At 42.2% G+C, this 13,017-nt stretch overlaps 2 protein-coding genes across 2 annotated transcripts; one reads left to right on the top strand and one right to left on the bottom strand.

Moving 5' to 3' along the window:
- The first annotated feature begins 5,031 nt into the window (after positions 1 to 5,031).
- LOC133746439 (protein EDS1L-like) lies at positions 5,032 to 7,444 on the top strand. Its single transcript, XM_062174625.1, has 3 exons — positions 5,032 to 5,443; positions 5,673 to 6,416; positions 6,549 to 7,444. The coding sequence occupies exons 1-3, from the start codon at positions 5,105 to 5,107 to the stop codon at positions 7,284 to 7,286; spliced, it is 1,821 nt and encodes a 606-aa protein (XP_062030609.1). The 5' UTR covers positions 5,032 to 5,104; the 3' UTR covers positions 7,287 to 7,444.
- A 1,945-nt stretch (positions 7,445 to 9,389) lies between these two features.
- LOC133746441 (uncharacterized) lies at positions 9,390 to 10,993 on the bottom strand. Its single transcript, XM_062174626.1, has 3 exons — positions 10,754 to 10,993; positions 10,596 to 10,659; positions 9,390 to 10,461 (listed from the first exon to the last, which is right to left on the bottom strand). The coding sequence occupies exons 1-3, from the start codon at positions 10,829 to 10,831 to the stop codon at positions 9,653 to 9,655; spliced, it is 951 nt and encodes a 316-aa protein (XP_062030610.1). The 5' UTR covers positions 10,832 to 10,993; the 3' UTR covers positions 9,390 to 9,652.
- Positions 10,994 to 13,017: the final 2,024 nt, after the last annotated feature.

Genomic DNA, 13,017 nt, shown 5'->3' with positions numbered 1-13,017 from the left:
GCGACATGTGACCAGCGTGTCGACGCATCAACCAATACCATAAAGTATTTAAAAGGTCCGTATGATGGTTGAATTGGTCCACAGATATCCCCTTGGATTCTCTGTAAGAACAGAATGAGTATTTTGGGATCCTTTGCGTAGGACGGTCTCGGTCCTAATTTCCCGAAGGAACAGGCTTTGCAGAAAGAGCGAGGGGCCATAGAAGCAACCAATGAGGATTTTGGTTGGGCCTGAGCGTCTGTAGCGCTATTAGAAGCAAAGTGTGTGACTACATCTCCCATTATGGCGTTAGAGCCATGGAAATTGGTGTGTGTGGCGTCATGGCCACTAGGAGGAATAACCATGGCGTCAAGCTCATGGTTGGTGCCATTAATGGCGTCATCACATGGGACTTGGGCGGCCCTATGACGCCCCAAGACGGCTGCAGCTCCAGATGCTGCAATTGTTGCGGTCTTGCTAAGTCTTGGAATCAATTGTCGATTCTTGCTTCTTCTCACTCTGAAGAATGGATGTCCGTGTGAGGTCTTTAGTATACGGAGCATCATATCACGACCAGGATGTCCTAGTCGGTCATGCCAAAGCCAATATGTGTCTGAATCCAAGAGATCTTCTCTTATGACATTATTGGATTCAATAGGTCGAATTGTAGTGACATAAAGTCCACTAGATTTACACATAAGCTTCTCTAAGATGCGCTTTCTTCCGCAATCATTAGAGGTAATGCAAAGGAATTCTATTCCGTTCTCACTATGCGTTTCCGCATGGAATCCGTTGGCTCTAATATCTTTAAAGCTCAATAAGGTTCGATTTGCCTTAGGAGCGTAGAGAGCTTCAGTGACTTTAATCAAGGTGCCATTAGGCAAAAGGAATTGGGCCATTCCATGTCCTTGAACTAAACCTGATGGCCCAGCCATCGTAGTCACAGATGAATATGTAGGCAACATCTCCAAGAATAACTGCCTATGTCGTAGAATGGTGTGCGTAGTCGCACTATCCGCAAGACATTGAAGTTCATCCATTCCTAAAAGAAAAGCTCGTAATTAAAAAAAAGGAGTCATAAAGAAAAGAACTCAACTTTTATTAATAAGCCAAACGGAATTACATCATCGTTTCTTTAACCAAAGAAAATCTAATCCAATAAACTAGTTAATGCAAAACAATGGTAGTCGTCTAACTCCTTTCGGTAATTCCAATATAAATGTGACCAGGTGAGTAGAGAGATGTCGGTGGAGCGAGGCTCACTTAAGTACCACTTATCTCAAAACCTTCCTAGACATCACACTCACATTGAGTACGCCTACTTTGAAGAAAGACTAATAGCATTGGCATCTACTATAAAAATAATATGGCAATTGCCTACATCTCTTGGAAAATAAAAAGACTTAATCAAAATCGCCAGTTTCTGGGTCTTGATCCTTGCTAGTCTTCCACCCTTAGATCGAGATCTCCATCTTGATCTTCTTGTTCCATGTAATTTGCCTCCCTTGCTTCACAATACATCTTGTATGCGTTTGCAACATTTTGGGATGCTTTACACGCCCTTGCCCAATGTCCTGGCGATTTTGATTAAGTCTTTACACGCCCTTGCTTCACAATACATCTTGTATGCGTTTGCAACATTTTGGGATGCTTTACACGCCCTTGCCCAATGTCCTGGCAGTCCACATCTGAGACAAGCATCTTTACGGTCAGATTCCCTTGATCGAGGCGCTTTAGGAGCGCTTTGAGGGCGGTTATATCCTTTGGTGGCGTCACCACCATAACCGAAGGCTTGGCCTCTCTCTTTCTTCACACGTTTACCTCCACGGTTCCGTGCACGCCTATCTTGACGGTTTCCTTCCTCTTTAGGGCGAGAATATGGACCAGAACGTCCAGAATTATCCCTATTCTTAGGGTTTCGCTCCTTGCGTCCTCCCTTGGAAGCGCGACTATAATTAGACTCCGGAATTGACTTGGTTCCCACGGGTCTAGAGTTATAGTTCTTCACAAGTATGTTGTCGTGCTTTTCAGCTACGTTCAAGGCACCAATTAGCTCATGAAATCTTGTGATGCGTCTGGCATTGACATCAATCCGATAGTTTTTGGCTATCATCAATGCAGAGACGGGGAAGGTGGAGAGAGTCTTCTCGATCAACATCGTATCAGTGATGTTCTGTCCACAGAATTCCATCAAAGATTTGATACGAAGGGCTTCCGAATTGTAGTCAAGTACAGACTTGAAATCACAGAAGCGGAGGCTAGACCATCTTACTTCTAAGTCTGGAAGCAGGGAATCATGGACGTTGCCAAAACGCTGCTCGAGTTTTACCCATAGTCTTCTTGGGTCTTCCTCATTGAGGTACTCATTTTGGAGCGCGTCATTCATGTGCCTTGTCATGAGAATGATGGCTTTGGCTTCATTCGCCTCTCTCGTAGCTCTATTTACTTCAAAACCAGCAGCTTGTTGAGGAGTACGCATGTCCTGACTTGGCTCTTGGATCGTACTCAGGATCCCATCAGCCTTAAGATGTTGGCGCACATCACGGACCCACTTGTGGTATCCTGCGCCTGTTGTCTCTAGTGGAGCGAAGCTCAACTTGTTCAGGTTACTCATCCTAAAAACAACAAGAAAATAGGGTTAGTTTCGGAGCGAAAAAGGCTACCACGAAAAACTATAAAATTTCTGAGCGTAGTCGCTTCCAAGAAATTAGGGATTTTCTGAGAGTAGTTGCTTCCAAGAAAATCCGATTCCAAGAGGGGTTTTTGGATTAGATCGAAACGACGATGTAAGTGGTCGATCGTTTTTCTTCTCAACAAACTCTAAGTTTGGAGGACTCTACAAGCTCTAAGCTCGGAGTGAGCACGAACCCCCACAGTTCGGCTTTTGGTCTCCCCTATGAAGAAGAAAGGGGGGTAGAAGAAGGGATGTTGGAAGTCCCCGAGAAAAGAAGAAGAAATTGAAAAACTTCAAAAACGGGAACTTTTAGAAAAGTTTACCTTGAAAAATAGCCGGAAATATTGACCGGAAAAGTCGTTGAAGATGGCCGGAAAAAGGTCGCTGGGGGTCGCCGGAGCTAGGCAGGTTGGTGCAGGGCAATTGCGGAGGCGTGCGGGGCTGCTGCAGGGCTTGTGCAGGGCTGCTGCAGGGGCTGTGCGGAGGATGTGCAGGGCCTGTCAGCAGTGGCTGCGCAGGGGCTCGGCAGATGTCGGCAGGTGCGTGCGGAGCTGTCGGCAGGGGCAGGCACTCATCTCGGCAGGTCTCGGCAGGAGGCTTGTAGGGGCTGTCGGCAGGTCTCGGCAGATGTAGGCACAAGACTCGGCAGATCTCGGCAGCTGCTCGGTAGGGCTCGCAGGGGCAGGCACAAGGCAGGGGTCGGTCCGAATTTTCCGATGGCCGGTCCAGGGGTTTTCCGGCCGGTTCCGGTGGTTCCGCCGCCGGTTCTGGGCTCCTTGGGAATAGGGCTTCGATATGTGGGGCGGTGGTTGCAGGATTTTGAAGGTTACGAAATTAGGGTTTTCAGGGTTAGGGCTTCATGCTGATAACGTGTTGTAGAGAAACTGAATTTGAGAGGAATTTGCTGTGTATTCTCATTGATAATAGGGGCCTCTTTATATAGAGGATTACAATTCATAGAATCTCAATCGTATAAGGAAAGTAATCATACATTGAATAGGAATCTAGATCCTTCTAATTTAACCCTATTACCACTAGGTCAAGTAACCTAGAGTTTGGGTCAAACACAAATAGAGATATCCTTAAACAGTATATAGATTTTCATGAATCAATAAAAGTCTGTTGCTAAAATCAATGGTTTTAAGAAATCCATAACAGTCTATCAACTTTTTAAAGAGTCTGTGGACTTTTCAAAAAGTCTGTCATTTAAAAAAAGTCTGCACAAATCCAAATACAATACACCCCCCTTCATTTCTTTGGTTGGAGATTCTTTTGAAGTTGCTAAGAAATGAGAAAAATATTAGGTGGCGTTCGGTAACGTTTTCAAGTCATCTTTTTCATTTTATAAAATGAAAATGGCTTGAAAATGCATTTGTTGGTCTGTTTTCAAAAATACAGAAAATAAAAATTGAAAATGATTTTTTTATTTTACTCATAAAACAGGAAAACGACAAATAGAAGTTTTCACCTTTTCATTCTCATATTTTAGAAAACATGGAGATATATGTATACATTTTCATTGTTTTTGCTGTTCTTGTTTTTGAAAATTGTTTTCGGAATAAACTACCGGACACATTTTCGGATCTCAAAAATCCAATCTTGTTTTCTCATTTTCATTTTCAAAATCGGTTTTTGAAAAATCATTTTTAAAAACGTTACCGGACATACCCTTAACTTTTCTTGATTGAATAAGAAAAACATGAGGTCCCCACCAATTGACAAAGACCCAAGTCTTGGTCTATGTCCTCTTCCAAAAAAAAGGTACAGGTCTGCTTCCATGATTGTTCTACCTCAATTTCATAGTAGATTTCCAGAGTTACAAACAACTAAATTTGAGCATTTCGAGATTAAACAAATTTATTTAAAAGTTATAAAAACTTATCTCATACTAACCACACTAAAAGTCTCAAGTTTAAATGTGAAAACGTTATATTGTAGAACTCAGCCCACTACATTTTCACACTTTCTCTACATTTTCAAAGTTCCAGACGTGAAATGAAACAACAAAGATGGTACAAAAGTTTAGCAATAACAGAGCATCTTCTTCCATCAAGAGTCAAGACATCAATAGAATATGACGTTAAACCAAGTGTAGAATAAAAGTAAAAAACAAAACCGAGGACTAACACGTTAAGGAAACTTCCTCGAACATGACGTTGTAATAGAATATGAAATAGACTTCAGGGTCAAGCAAAAACAAAGAGAACCCAAGTCAGTCTACTCTGGGGTCTTTTTCGCTTTGGAAGACTTGGTAAAATGACAATAAGGCTTATCATACACCCAAATCAAAGCAAAAGTCTAGGGGTATCCTTAGAATTTCTCACATCCCAGCAACCATTCTCAAGGTTCCTATAAATAATTAGCTACGAGTCTTGGACCAAAGCAGAGCATCCAAACCAGAGAATCTAAACCAAGCAGAAGATTACCAATTATTACAAAGAATTCAGCAAAATGGATAGTGAAACACTTGTTAAGAAAATAGGAATCAGTGAGGAGCTCATCAAGAAAAGTTGCAGCCTTTCATGGGAGGATCAGTTCAGTAATGGGCTGTTTCATGTTGACAAGAGCTCATCGGATGCGGTGTTCATCGTCTTCCCCGGATCATGGACGGTCAAAGAGTGGTTTTCCGGCGACCAAGCTTTTGGAGAAACAAAGATCGATAGTAAAGATTGGTCCAAAAAAGCCTTTCCTTCTATGAGAAGTATTGGTAATGATGATGTTGCAATTGTCAACCAAGCTTTTCTGGAAAGGTTTGAACTTGTATTGAAGGACCCCAAGTTTGGAGAAGAGGTATGTTATTTCATAAAGTTGCTAATACTCATGAATCCCATTTATAGCACATATTTATGTTAGAAACTGGATTTGAGAAATCAAGTAGTTCATCATTTCATTAAAGAAAGAACATATTTATTATTCGAGAAGTTCATTGCAAATGATTAGAGCCCTTATTTGCAGCAGTAGATTCATAAAGATTTAAGATTAGATTTTCATAGTATACCCCATTATGTGGTTTTCTCAGGTGACATCGGCCGTGAACGGGAATAAGCCAATAATATTTACAGGGCATTCTTCTGGTGGCGCAGTTGCTGTGCTTGCTACAATCTGGTTCTTAGAAGCAGAGAGTTCGAAAGCAAAAAAAACTGGAACAGCCAAATGTGTGACTTTTGGATCTCCGCTTGTCGGTGACTACATTGTTTCTCATGCTCTTAAGAGAGAGAAATGGTCTGAACACTTCATACATTTTGTCATGAGATATGACATTGTTCCTCGGATTTTGCTTGCTCCTCTCTCATCCATTCAGCAAGAATTAGAGCATGTCCTCCATTACTTCACTGCAAATGGTCACCATTATCCACGTGAATCAATTGCCCCGGACTTTTATACAAATGTAATGAGGAATGCCTCTGCTCTCGCAAGCCATGCTGCCTGCAAACTGATGGGGAATACTAATTTGCTGCTCGAGACCTTAACAAACTTCACCAAACTAAGCCCTTATAGACCTTTTGGGACTTACATTTTCTGCACTGGGAATGGGAAGCTGGTTCACTTGGACAACCCTGAAGCTGTGCTGCAACTCCTTTTCTTCTCTTGTCAGTTAAGCCATGAAAACGAAATGGAAGCAACAGCTAGGAGCTGCATAAATGCGCACTTGGACTATGCAACTGAATTAGGAAGGAGCTTGGAAGAGAATGTGGTTTATGTTGATCGATTGGAAGAGCTCCCCCTAGCCTCAGATGGTAGTGCCTTGGATGACCTTGGCCTGGTAATTTTGTTTCTAATTCGCTTTTCAATTCTTATTGTTGTGTGCTTAATTTGAAGACATCATTCTTCTAATTGTACTTCAAATTTCTCCTGTTGCAAAAGTGTTCTAATATACTGTCTATGGGAATTGCAGAGTACAAGAGGTAGATTGTGCCTTCGTGCAGCGGGAGAGTTAGAGAAACAAAAACAAAAAAACCGAGAGCAGATTGACAGAAAGAAGGCAGAAATGGAAGAGGGAATGAAAGGACTACAAGAGTACAGAACCTTCAATGCGCAGAAAGTGGGATATTACGACGCCTTCAAGAAACAGAATGAAAAGAGAGACTTTGATGCCAATGTGAGGAGGCTGGTACTGGCAGGTATATGGGATGAGATCATCGAAATGTTGAAGAGGTACGATCTTCCTGACGAGTTCGAAGGTGATGAAGGTTGGATAGACCTAGGAACCAATTTCCGGCGCCTTGTTGAGCCCCTTGATATTGCTAACTACTACAGACACGCAAAGAACGAAGACACTGGAGCCTATATGGTTAAGGGAAGGCCAAGGCGCTACAGATACCCACAGAGATGGCTTGAAAAGAATAAAGATTTGAAGAGAGATAGCTGTGGAGAATCTTGCTTTTGGGCAGAGGTGGAGGAGTTGCTCAAACTAGCTAGTAATGGTGGTAAAGTTGATGAGACTAGGGCTAAAGAACTACAGGAAGGACTAGCTCGATGGATTCAGCAGCAGGATGTGGCAGGTGAGGATGTGTTCTTGGGAGACTCCACGTTTCTCAAATTGTGGGACGCACTCGGCCGTCTGAAACTCCAACAGGAATCCATTCGCACATTGATAGACACAGCCAAGTTCGCCAACTTATCAGTTTCCTAATTTGTGCCCGAGGATGTGGGCGTTTGTTTCCTCTGTTGTTGGCATTTGGTTGCGTTTGCGTGTTCTCCTTTCATGTTGTGTCCCCTTTTGTAATTTGCTCTTATATGTATGTGGATGAGTTGATCCATTAAAATAAATCCGCCTTGTAATTTGCTTTTTTTTTTTTTGAAACAATAATTTGCTTTTATACATATGTGGATGAGTTGATCCATTAATAAATCCGTTTACAGAAGTATGAGAGACCAGAAATCATACTTTCTGCACTGTATACTGAACTTCACACACCACCATGTTTCATTATTTCATACAAAACAAAATCAAAAACATGTTTTGCTCCGACCATGTAGACAGACACGGAGTATAAATTTCACACCACAACCATTACTCGGTGATATCATAAATCGTCTACCAGCAAGAGAAATTTGCTCATTTTCACAGCACGAATGTGTTTGCTACAACAAAATGTTCAGTACAAATAGAATCCTACTTTCCTACAGCAACCATAAGGGTCAGAATATAGCACCAGGTTCATGAATTGTCAGGATACTTGACCTCGTAAATTTCCTTTTCCTTTCTGTAGATGCACAACCACAAGGAACTTATTAAGAAGAAAACAATGGGGGCCAACTCCTAGCACCACTGTCTTTTCAACTAAAATAGCATTACAGACTATAAGATAGATCGATTCCTTAAAGGGAGATCACAGTAGTTGATTATGCATTTCCCACATTAAAAGGGATGTCCCTTCACCAGCACACAAATCAAATTGACGAATATTGGACAAGATGTGCATATATCAAAGTAGCAATACCTTGAAAAGGAAAGTAATTAGGACTAGCCTGCTGATTGTCCTTTAAAATCACCACATGAACCACAGACTTCTACTAGATGGTCGCCAACAATCGTATATCAAACACAGCCCCTATTACTTTAAATCCTAAACAAGGATCCTTATCAAGGATTTAAATCCTTCCTTCTCTTTTTATAGGAAGCATGCTACTCTATAAACCTCTATCCATCAAGAGATGCCAGTGATCTCTTCTATCTTCTCATAGGGTCATCAGAAAATCTCATTCCTGTATAAACCAAGACTACACTATCATAGAAACAGAAAGATTCAATGAAACACACAAGGACCTTCAAGCGACATAGTCATTAATCTCAGAGATACAGCCTTAAGTCTTACCCTTGTGTTTTTTACAATTCAAATCTTTCACTTTTCTTTTCTGTATTCCAACTTTATATTCTTTTAGGGAAACTGGTTAAGAGGCAATGGATAACTAGTACTATAAATGCAAAGTTACAGAAGCATAAAAGACCTTCATAACTTAAAAGAAGACTCAGTTAGCAAAGCTACACATGAATCAAGCATGTCTGACAAAGGACAACGGCAAGATGAGCAACGAATCCTACCCAACTGGCAATAGAACTCATTAGATAAAACAACAATGAAACTATTTTGACTCATGTATAGCTAGAATTGATAAGATGCAGCAAACAATTTAATTTATCAATCAACTCCTGTTCACAGAGTGCAACTTTCCAGTTTCCACCTTCATCAATTATTCATTAGCAATATAGAACAATACATAGAACAAAACCGAAAATGTAAAGCAAGTTTCAAGCAACTACAACAAAAATGCTATCCATGTCAACTTTTAGAAGGCTAAAGTCAATCTGCACAAATCTTACCCCGTTTGAAGGTCCAAAATTCCAAATGAAAATCCTTTACACCATAACATAAAAGGACACAGATCATCTCCATTTGTAGTACAAATGGGGAGGTCCAAGTTAAATGAGAATTTGACTGCTAAACTTTTCGACAATAACATCAACAGCTAAATAATTGTAATTTAACAAGTAAGAAGAATGAAAGTGGACCTCTGATTTGAAACCAAATCTAAAGACGTACAACTACGAAGAGACATCAATGCAGTTTAGACCATAACGAACCACTCATTTACGACGATGCTTTCTGCATCATCAATTACCAAAGTCAATGAAGACAAAACAATAAACTGATAAAGCACATCAATACAACATAATATATAAAGGACAAACAATAGCAAGTCCATTAACGTAAAAGCTAGAAAAATAGGCAAATTGAAAAGGAAATACCATCACATACTGTGTGTCTGTTTCATATATTGAATTTCTATACCGCCTTATCTATTCACATTCGAACACTGAGTCCTCTACATCAGCACATAAGAACCAACTCATAATAGAAGCAGGTCAATTCCCGGGCGCTCAAAACCCTATACCCACATCTAACTACTGAAACCAAATACTAAGACTGCGAGAACACGAAAATCCCACGAAAAGAAATTAGAGACCAGCATACATATATCACGAGCAGCTCTTCCTTAAGACCTTGTGATCATGCTACACGAACGAGGCAACCTGAATGTAAGACTACCTCCATGGACACTTGTCTCTGCCTCAACAGGCTCACTCTCATAGGGCTTCCTGCAGCCGGGACAGCGACCATCCCCCTCAAGAATCCTCTTGTGACAGAAAAGGCAGAGCCTGAATCCACACAAGCACGGCAAGAAGCTGGTGTCTGTCAAGTCCAAATCCTCGTAGCATATAGGACACGAAGATGGCGGAGATACCACACTGTTACAGCCCCACGCAACACCACCACCACCGAATCTTTTCCCGCTGGAATTCGGTAAGCTGAGCTGCTTAGCCAAATTGGGCAGACTCTGGGGACGAAAAGCATCATCAGGCCTCCACGCTTTCGGCATAGCTCTAGCACACTGGGGTTTCGAATTCTCAATCTGACTAGCGGGAACCGATTTCGCAATCGCTTCATGCTCCCTTTGCGGCTCTGGATTCTGGTTCTTCGGCTTCTCATCCGCCGCCAAGGCGTCCGCCACAGCCTCCCAATCATCCAGGCAGCCATCATCCTCATCCTCCTCGGTGATATTACCGGAGCAACAGTCACCGCTGCTGCTACTGCTGCTGGAGCCGGTGAAAGTCTCCGAATCGTGGCCGCCCAACACACTACTCGTGAAGCTGGACGGACTGTTCGAGTCCAAATCGCTGTCATGGTGGATCGATCTGACGTTCTCTCCTTCTCTAGGCCCCATTTCCCTAGGGCTATTCCGCTCTCTCCGACCTTGAACACCGCCGTTCTGTTCCTCCTTGCACTCCTTCTTCACCACCGCACCTAATTCCCATCAAATCAAATCAATCAAAATCAAATTCCAAATACCCCAAAAACTCCGAAAATTTCCGATAAAATCAACAGAAAGATCATGCAATCATATCAACCCTAGAAAAATTACGAGATCGAATCCATACCTGAAGAAAGCCATTGCTCGCGGCGAACGTCCAGCTTGCACTGCTTCAATTTCGCCGACCTGGCCTGAAAATCCCAAAAAATTTAACAAAGATCGAACAAAGAACCAAACTTTTCACACAAAAAATACGCAAAATCATCAATCGAATCGAAATCTCACCCTCTTCTTCTTGCCCAAATCCCTGGCGCTTTTTGGGGCCGAAGGAATGGAAACGTTGGTGATCGAGTCGGAAACCATGGCTTCTGAGCAAAATCGGCGATTATTATTATTTTTTTCGCTGAAAATCTTTGAGAGAAGAAGAAGAAGAAGAAGAAGATGATGAAATGGATAACGGAAACTCAGAAAACTCCTCTGCTCCCTTCGCCTTTTTCTGTGCTTCACAGAGACCCTGAAAAATCCAGGGGCCGGGTTTATATTTATATACCGGCCGAGTTACCATAATGCCCCTGGTTTTGACTGGATTTGCGGGATTGTCCTCTTCGTCTGCCTCCGGGTTTTGGATTGTGTCCGAGGGGATAGAGTTATTCGGGGGAAAGGGCTATTTTTGTAATGTGCCAACTGGGGAGGGAGGCGACGTCGTTTCGGTGGATATTTAAATTGAGTTGAGCCGCTGTCGTTTATTCAATAAATTCGTTGAAGGAAAGATTATGGATTGTTCACGCATCTTTCTCGTAAAATTTAATCGAATATGAGAGAGTGTGTTATAGTTAGGTCATTTTACTTGTTCGAATTGAGTTTTTCTCTTTTAAAAATTGAAATAAATTAGACCGTTACAGTAATTAATTATGATTGGAATCATTTTTGTATTGGTATTCTTACGCGTGTTAATAGAATGATCTGCTTGATGAGATCAGACTAGTGCTGCAAAATCATGGTGGTTATCGAATTAATTATGTACCAAGGGAAGCAAATACAGTAGCTCATGGATTTGCTTCTCATGCCTTAAGAAATAGTGATAGTCAAACTTGGTTTGTCATAGCTCCCGAATTTATAAGGGATGCCATTCGAAACGATTGTAATCGTTAATTGATTCAATGAAATTTATTTTCAAAAAAAAAAAAAAAAAGAATGATCTGATTCTTAAATTTTTATTTATAAATCTATGAAGAAAAGTCTTTAATTGGATCTTATAATTGGGTGAAAGAAGATTCCTATATGCGAAGATTAATCTATATATGGAATGTAAATGTTGAATTCTCTCTTGATATTTTAAGGATTATTATTTGAGGGAGAGCGAAAGAACCCTAGAGAGCCAAGAGCAGCAGCGAGAGAACCCTCCGACGGCACGCCCTCGTGGCGGCGTCGTCGGACGGGGTAAAGGGGCCCTAGTGCCCGGAGATGGTTGTTCGTGGAATAAACCCAGTCGATTAGAAGGTGACGCGGTGGCTTCGTTCTCCAAACCGCAAGGTGATCATGCTGGAAAAGTGCAGATCGGGCGCAGAGGCTTATGGGTCGGGCTGGGGTCGGCCTCCCCATGGCGGCTGGTGGCTTTGCCTGGTGGTGAGAGGGCGGGCTTTGAGGGACTCAGATCGGATCGGGGTGACCCGATTTGGTCTATGTTAATTGGAGCTGTCCGGTGGAGAGGGGTGGCTGGGGGTGGCGGCGAGGCCAGTTAGGGGGTTGGGGAGGACGGAGGGACGGCGGGGAGGCCTGAGTTCGCTCGGCGCGGCGGGTCAGCCGCCGGTGGATGGACGGCGTGGATTGGGCTTGCGAGTCGGGGACGAGGAGGCAGCTGTCTACTGTTCTTTTGGATTGGGCTAAGTGTGTGTTAGGCCTGGGTTTGGGCTCTGGGCCCACACTCATTTTATATTTTGTTTTATTATTTTTTGTTATTTTTAGTTATCAAGGGCTTTATGCCAGCAATAATATCCTACATGTACTGTGTAGGCCTAAGTGGGCTATATGCCTGTGTATGCACTCTACGTGCCTTGTCTGCTCTAGGCCGGCGGCGAGTTATTTGCTTCGTCAAATGGGCGCTCCCGCCTAGTGGCAGGGTGAGACTAAGTGTCGTCGGATTTACTTTTCGGCGGTAACATAGGAGGAAAGCTGTGCTAAAGCAGGCAATTATGCTGTGTTGTACAAGGGGTACATATCGAGTTATCTTTCCGCTATGTCACTGCTATGTTAAAGCAAATGGAGTAGCTATTTGTGCACTCTTTGCTAGTTGGTGCTTGTTAGAATACAAGTCTACTGTAGAGATTTCTGATATTATTTCAGAAAATATTCTAGATGCTTATTGTAATCAGGGGTATAGGCTCAATGTCCCCCCTTTGTATTCGACAGTTTCATTAATCGAGGCTTGAGGGCAGCCGCACTAGCCATTTTATTCAAAAAAAAAAAAAAGGATTATTATTTGAGATTATCCATACATTATTTTTGGTACATTAGAGGGGGGAATCGAACTCCGTATCTATAGTGTAATC

The sequence above is a fragment of the Rosa rugosa genome, chromosome 4 (assembly GCF_958449725.1).
Source record: "Rosa rugosa chromosome 4, drRosRugo1.1, whole genome shotgun sequence".
Lineage (NCBI taxonomy): Eukaryota > Viridiplantae > Streptophyta > Magnoliopsida > Rosales > Rosaceae > Rosa > Rosa rugosa.
This window is presented reverse-complemented; position numbering and strand designations above follow the sequence as displayed.

Excerpts from the sequence above, each read along its gene's own strand:
- LOC133746439 (XM_062174625.1), top strand. The coding sequence starts at position 5,105 with ATGGATAGTGAAACACTTGTTAAGAAAATAGGAATCAGTGAGGAGCTC. Across the intron at positions 5,444-5,672 it reads ACCCCAAGTTTGGAGAAGAG|GTGACATCGGCCGTGAACGG; the intron begins GTATGTTATTTC and ends TGGTTTTCTCAG. Across the intron at positions 6,417-6,548 it reads CCTTGGATGACCTTGGCCTG|AGTACAAGAGGTAGATTGTG; the intron begins GTAATTTTGTTT and ends TGGGAATTGCAG.
- LOC133746441 (XM_062174626.1), bottom strand. The coding sequence starts at position 10,831 with ATGGTTTCCGACTCGATCACCAACGTTTCCATTCCTTCGGCCCCAAAA. Across the intron at positions 10,660-10,753 it reads ATTTGGGCAAGAAGAAGAGG|GCCAGGTCGGCGAAATTGAA; the intron begins GTGAGATTTCGA and ends TGGGATTTTCAG. Across the intron at positions 10,462-10,595 it reads CGAGCAATGGCTTTCTTCAG|GTGCGGTGGTGAAGAAGGAG; the intron begins GTATGGATTCGA and ends GATGGGAATTAG.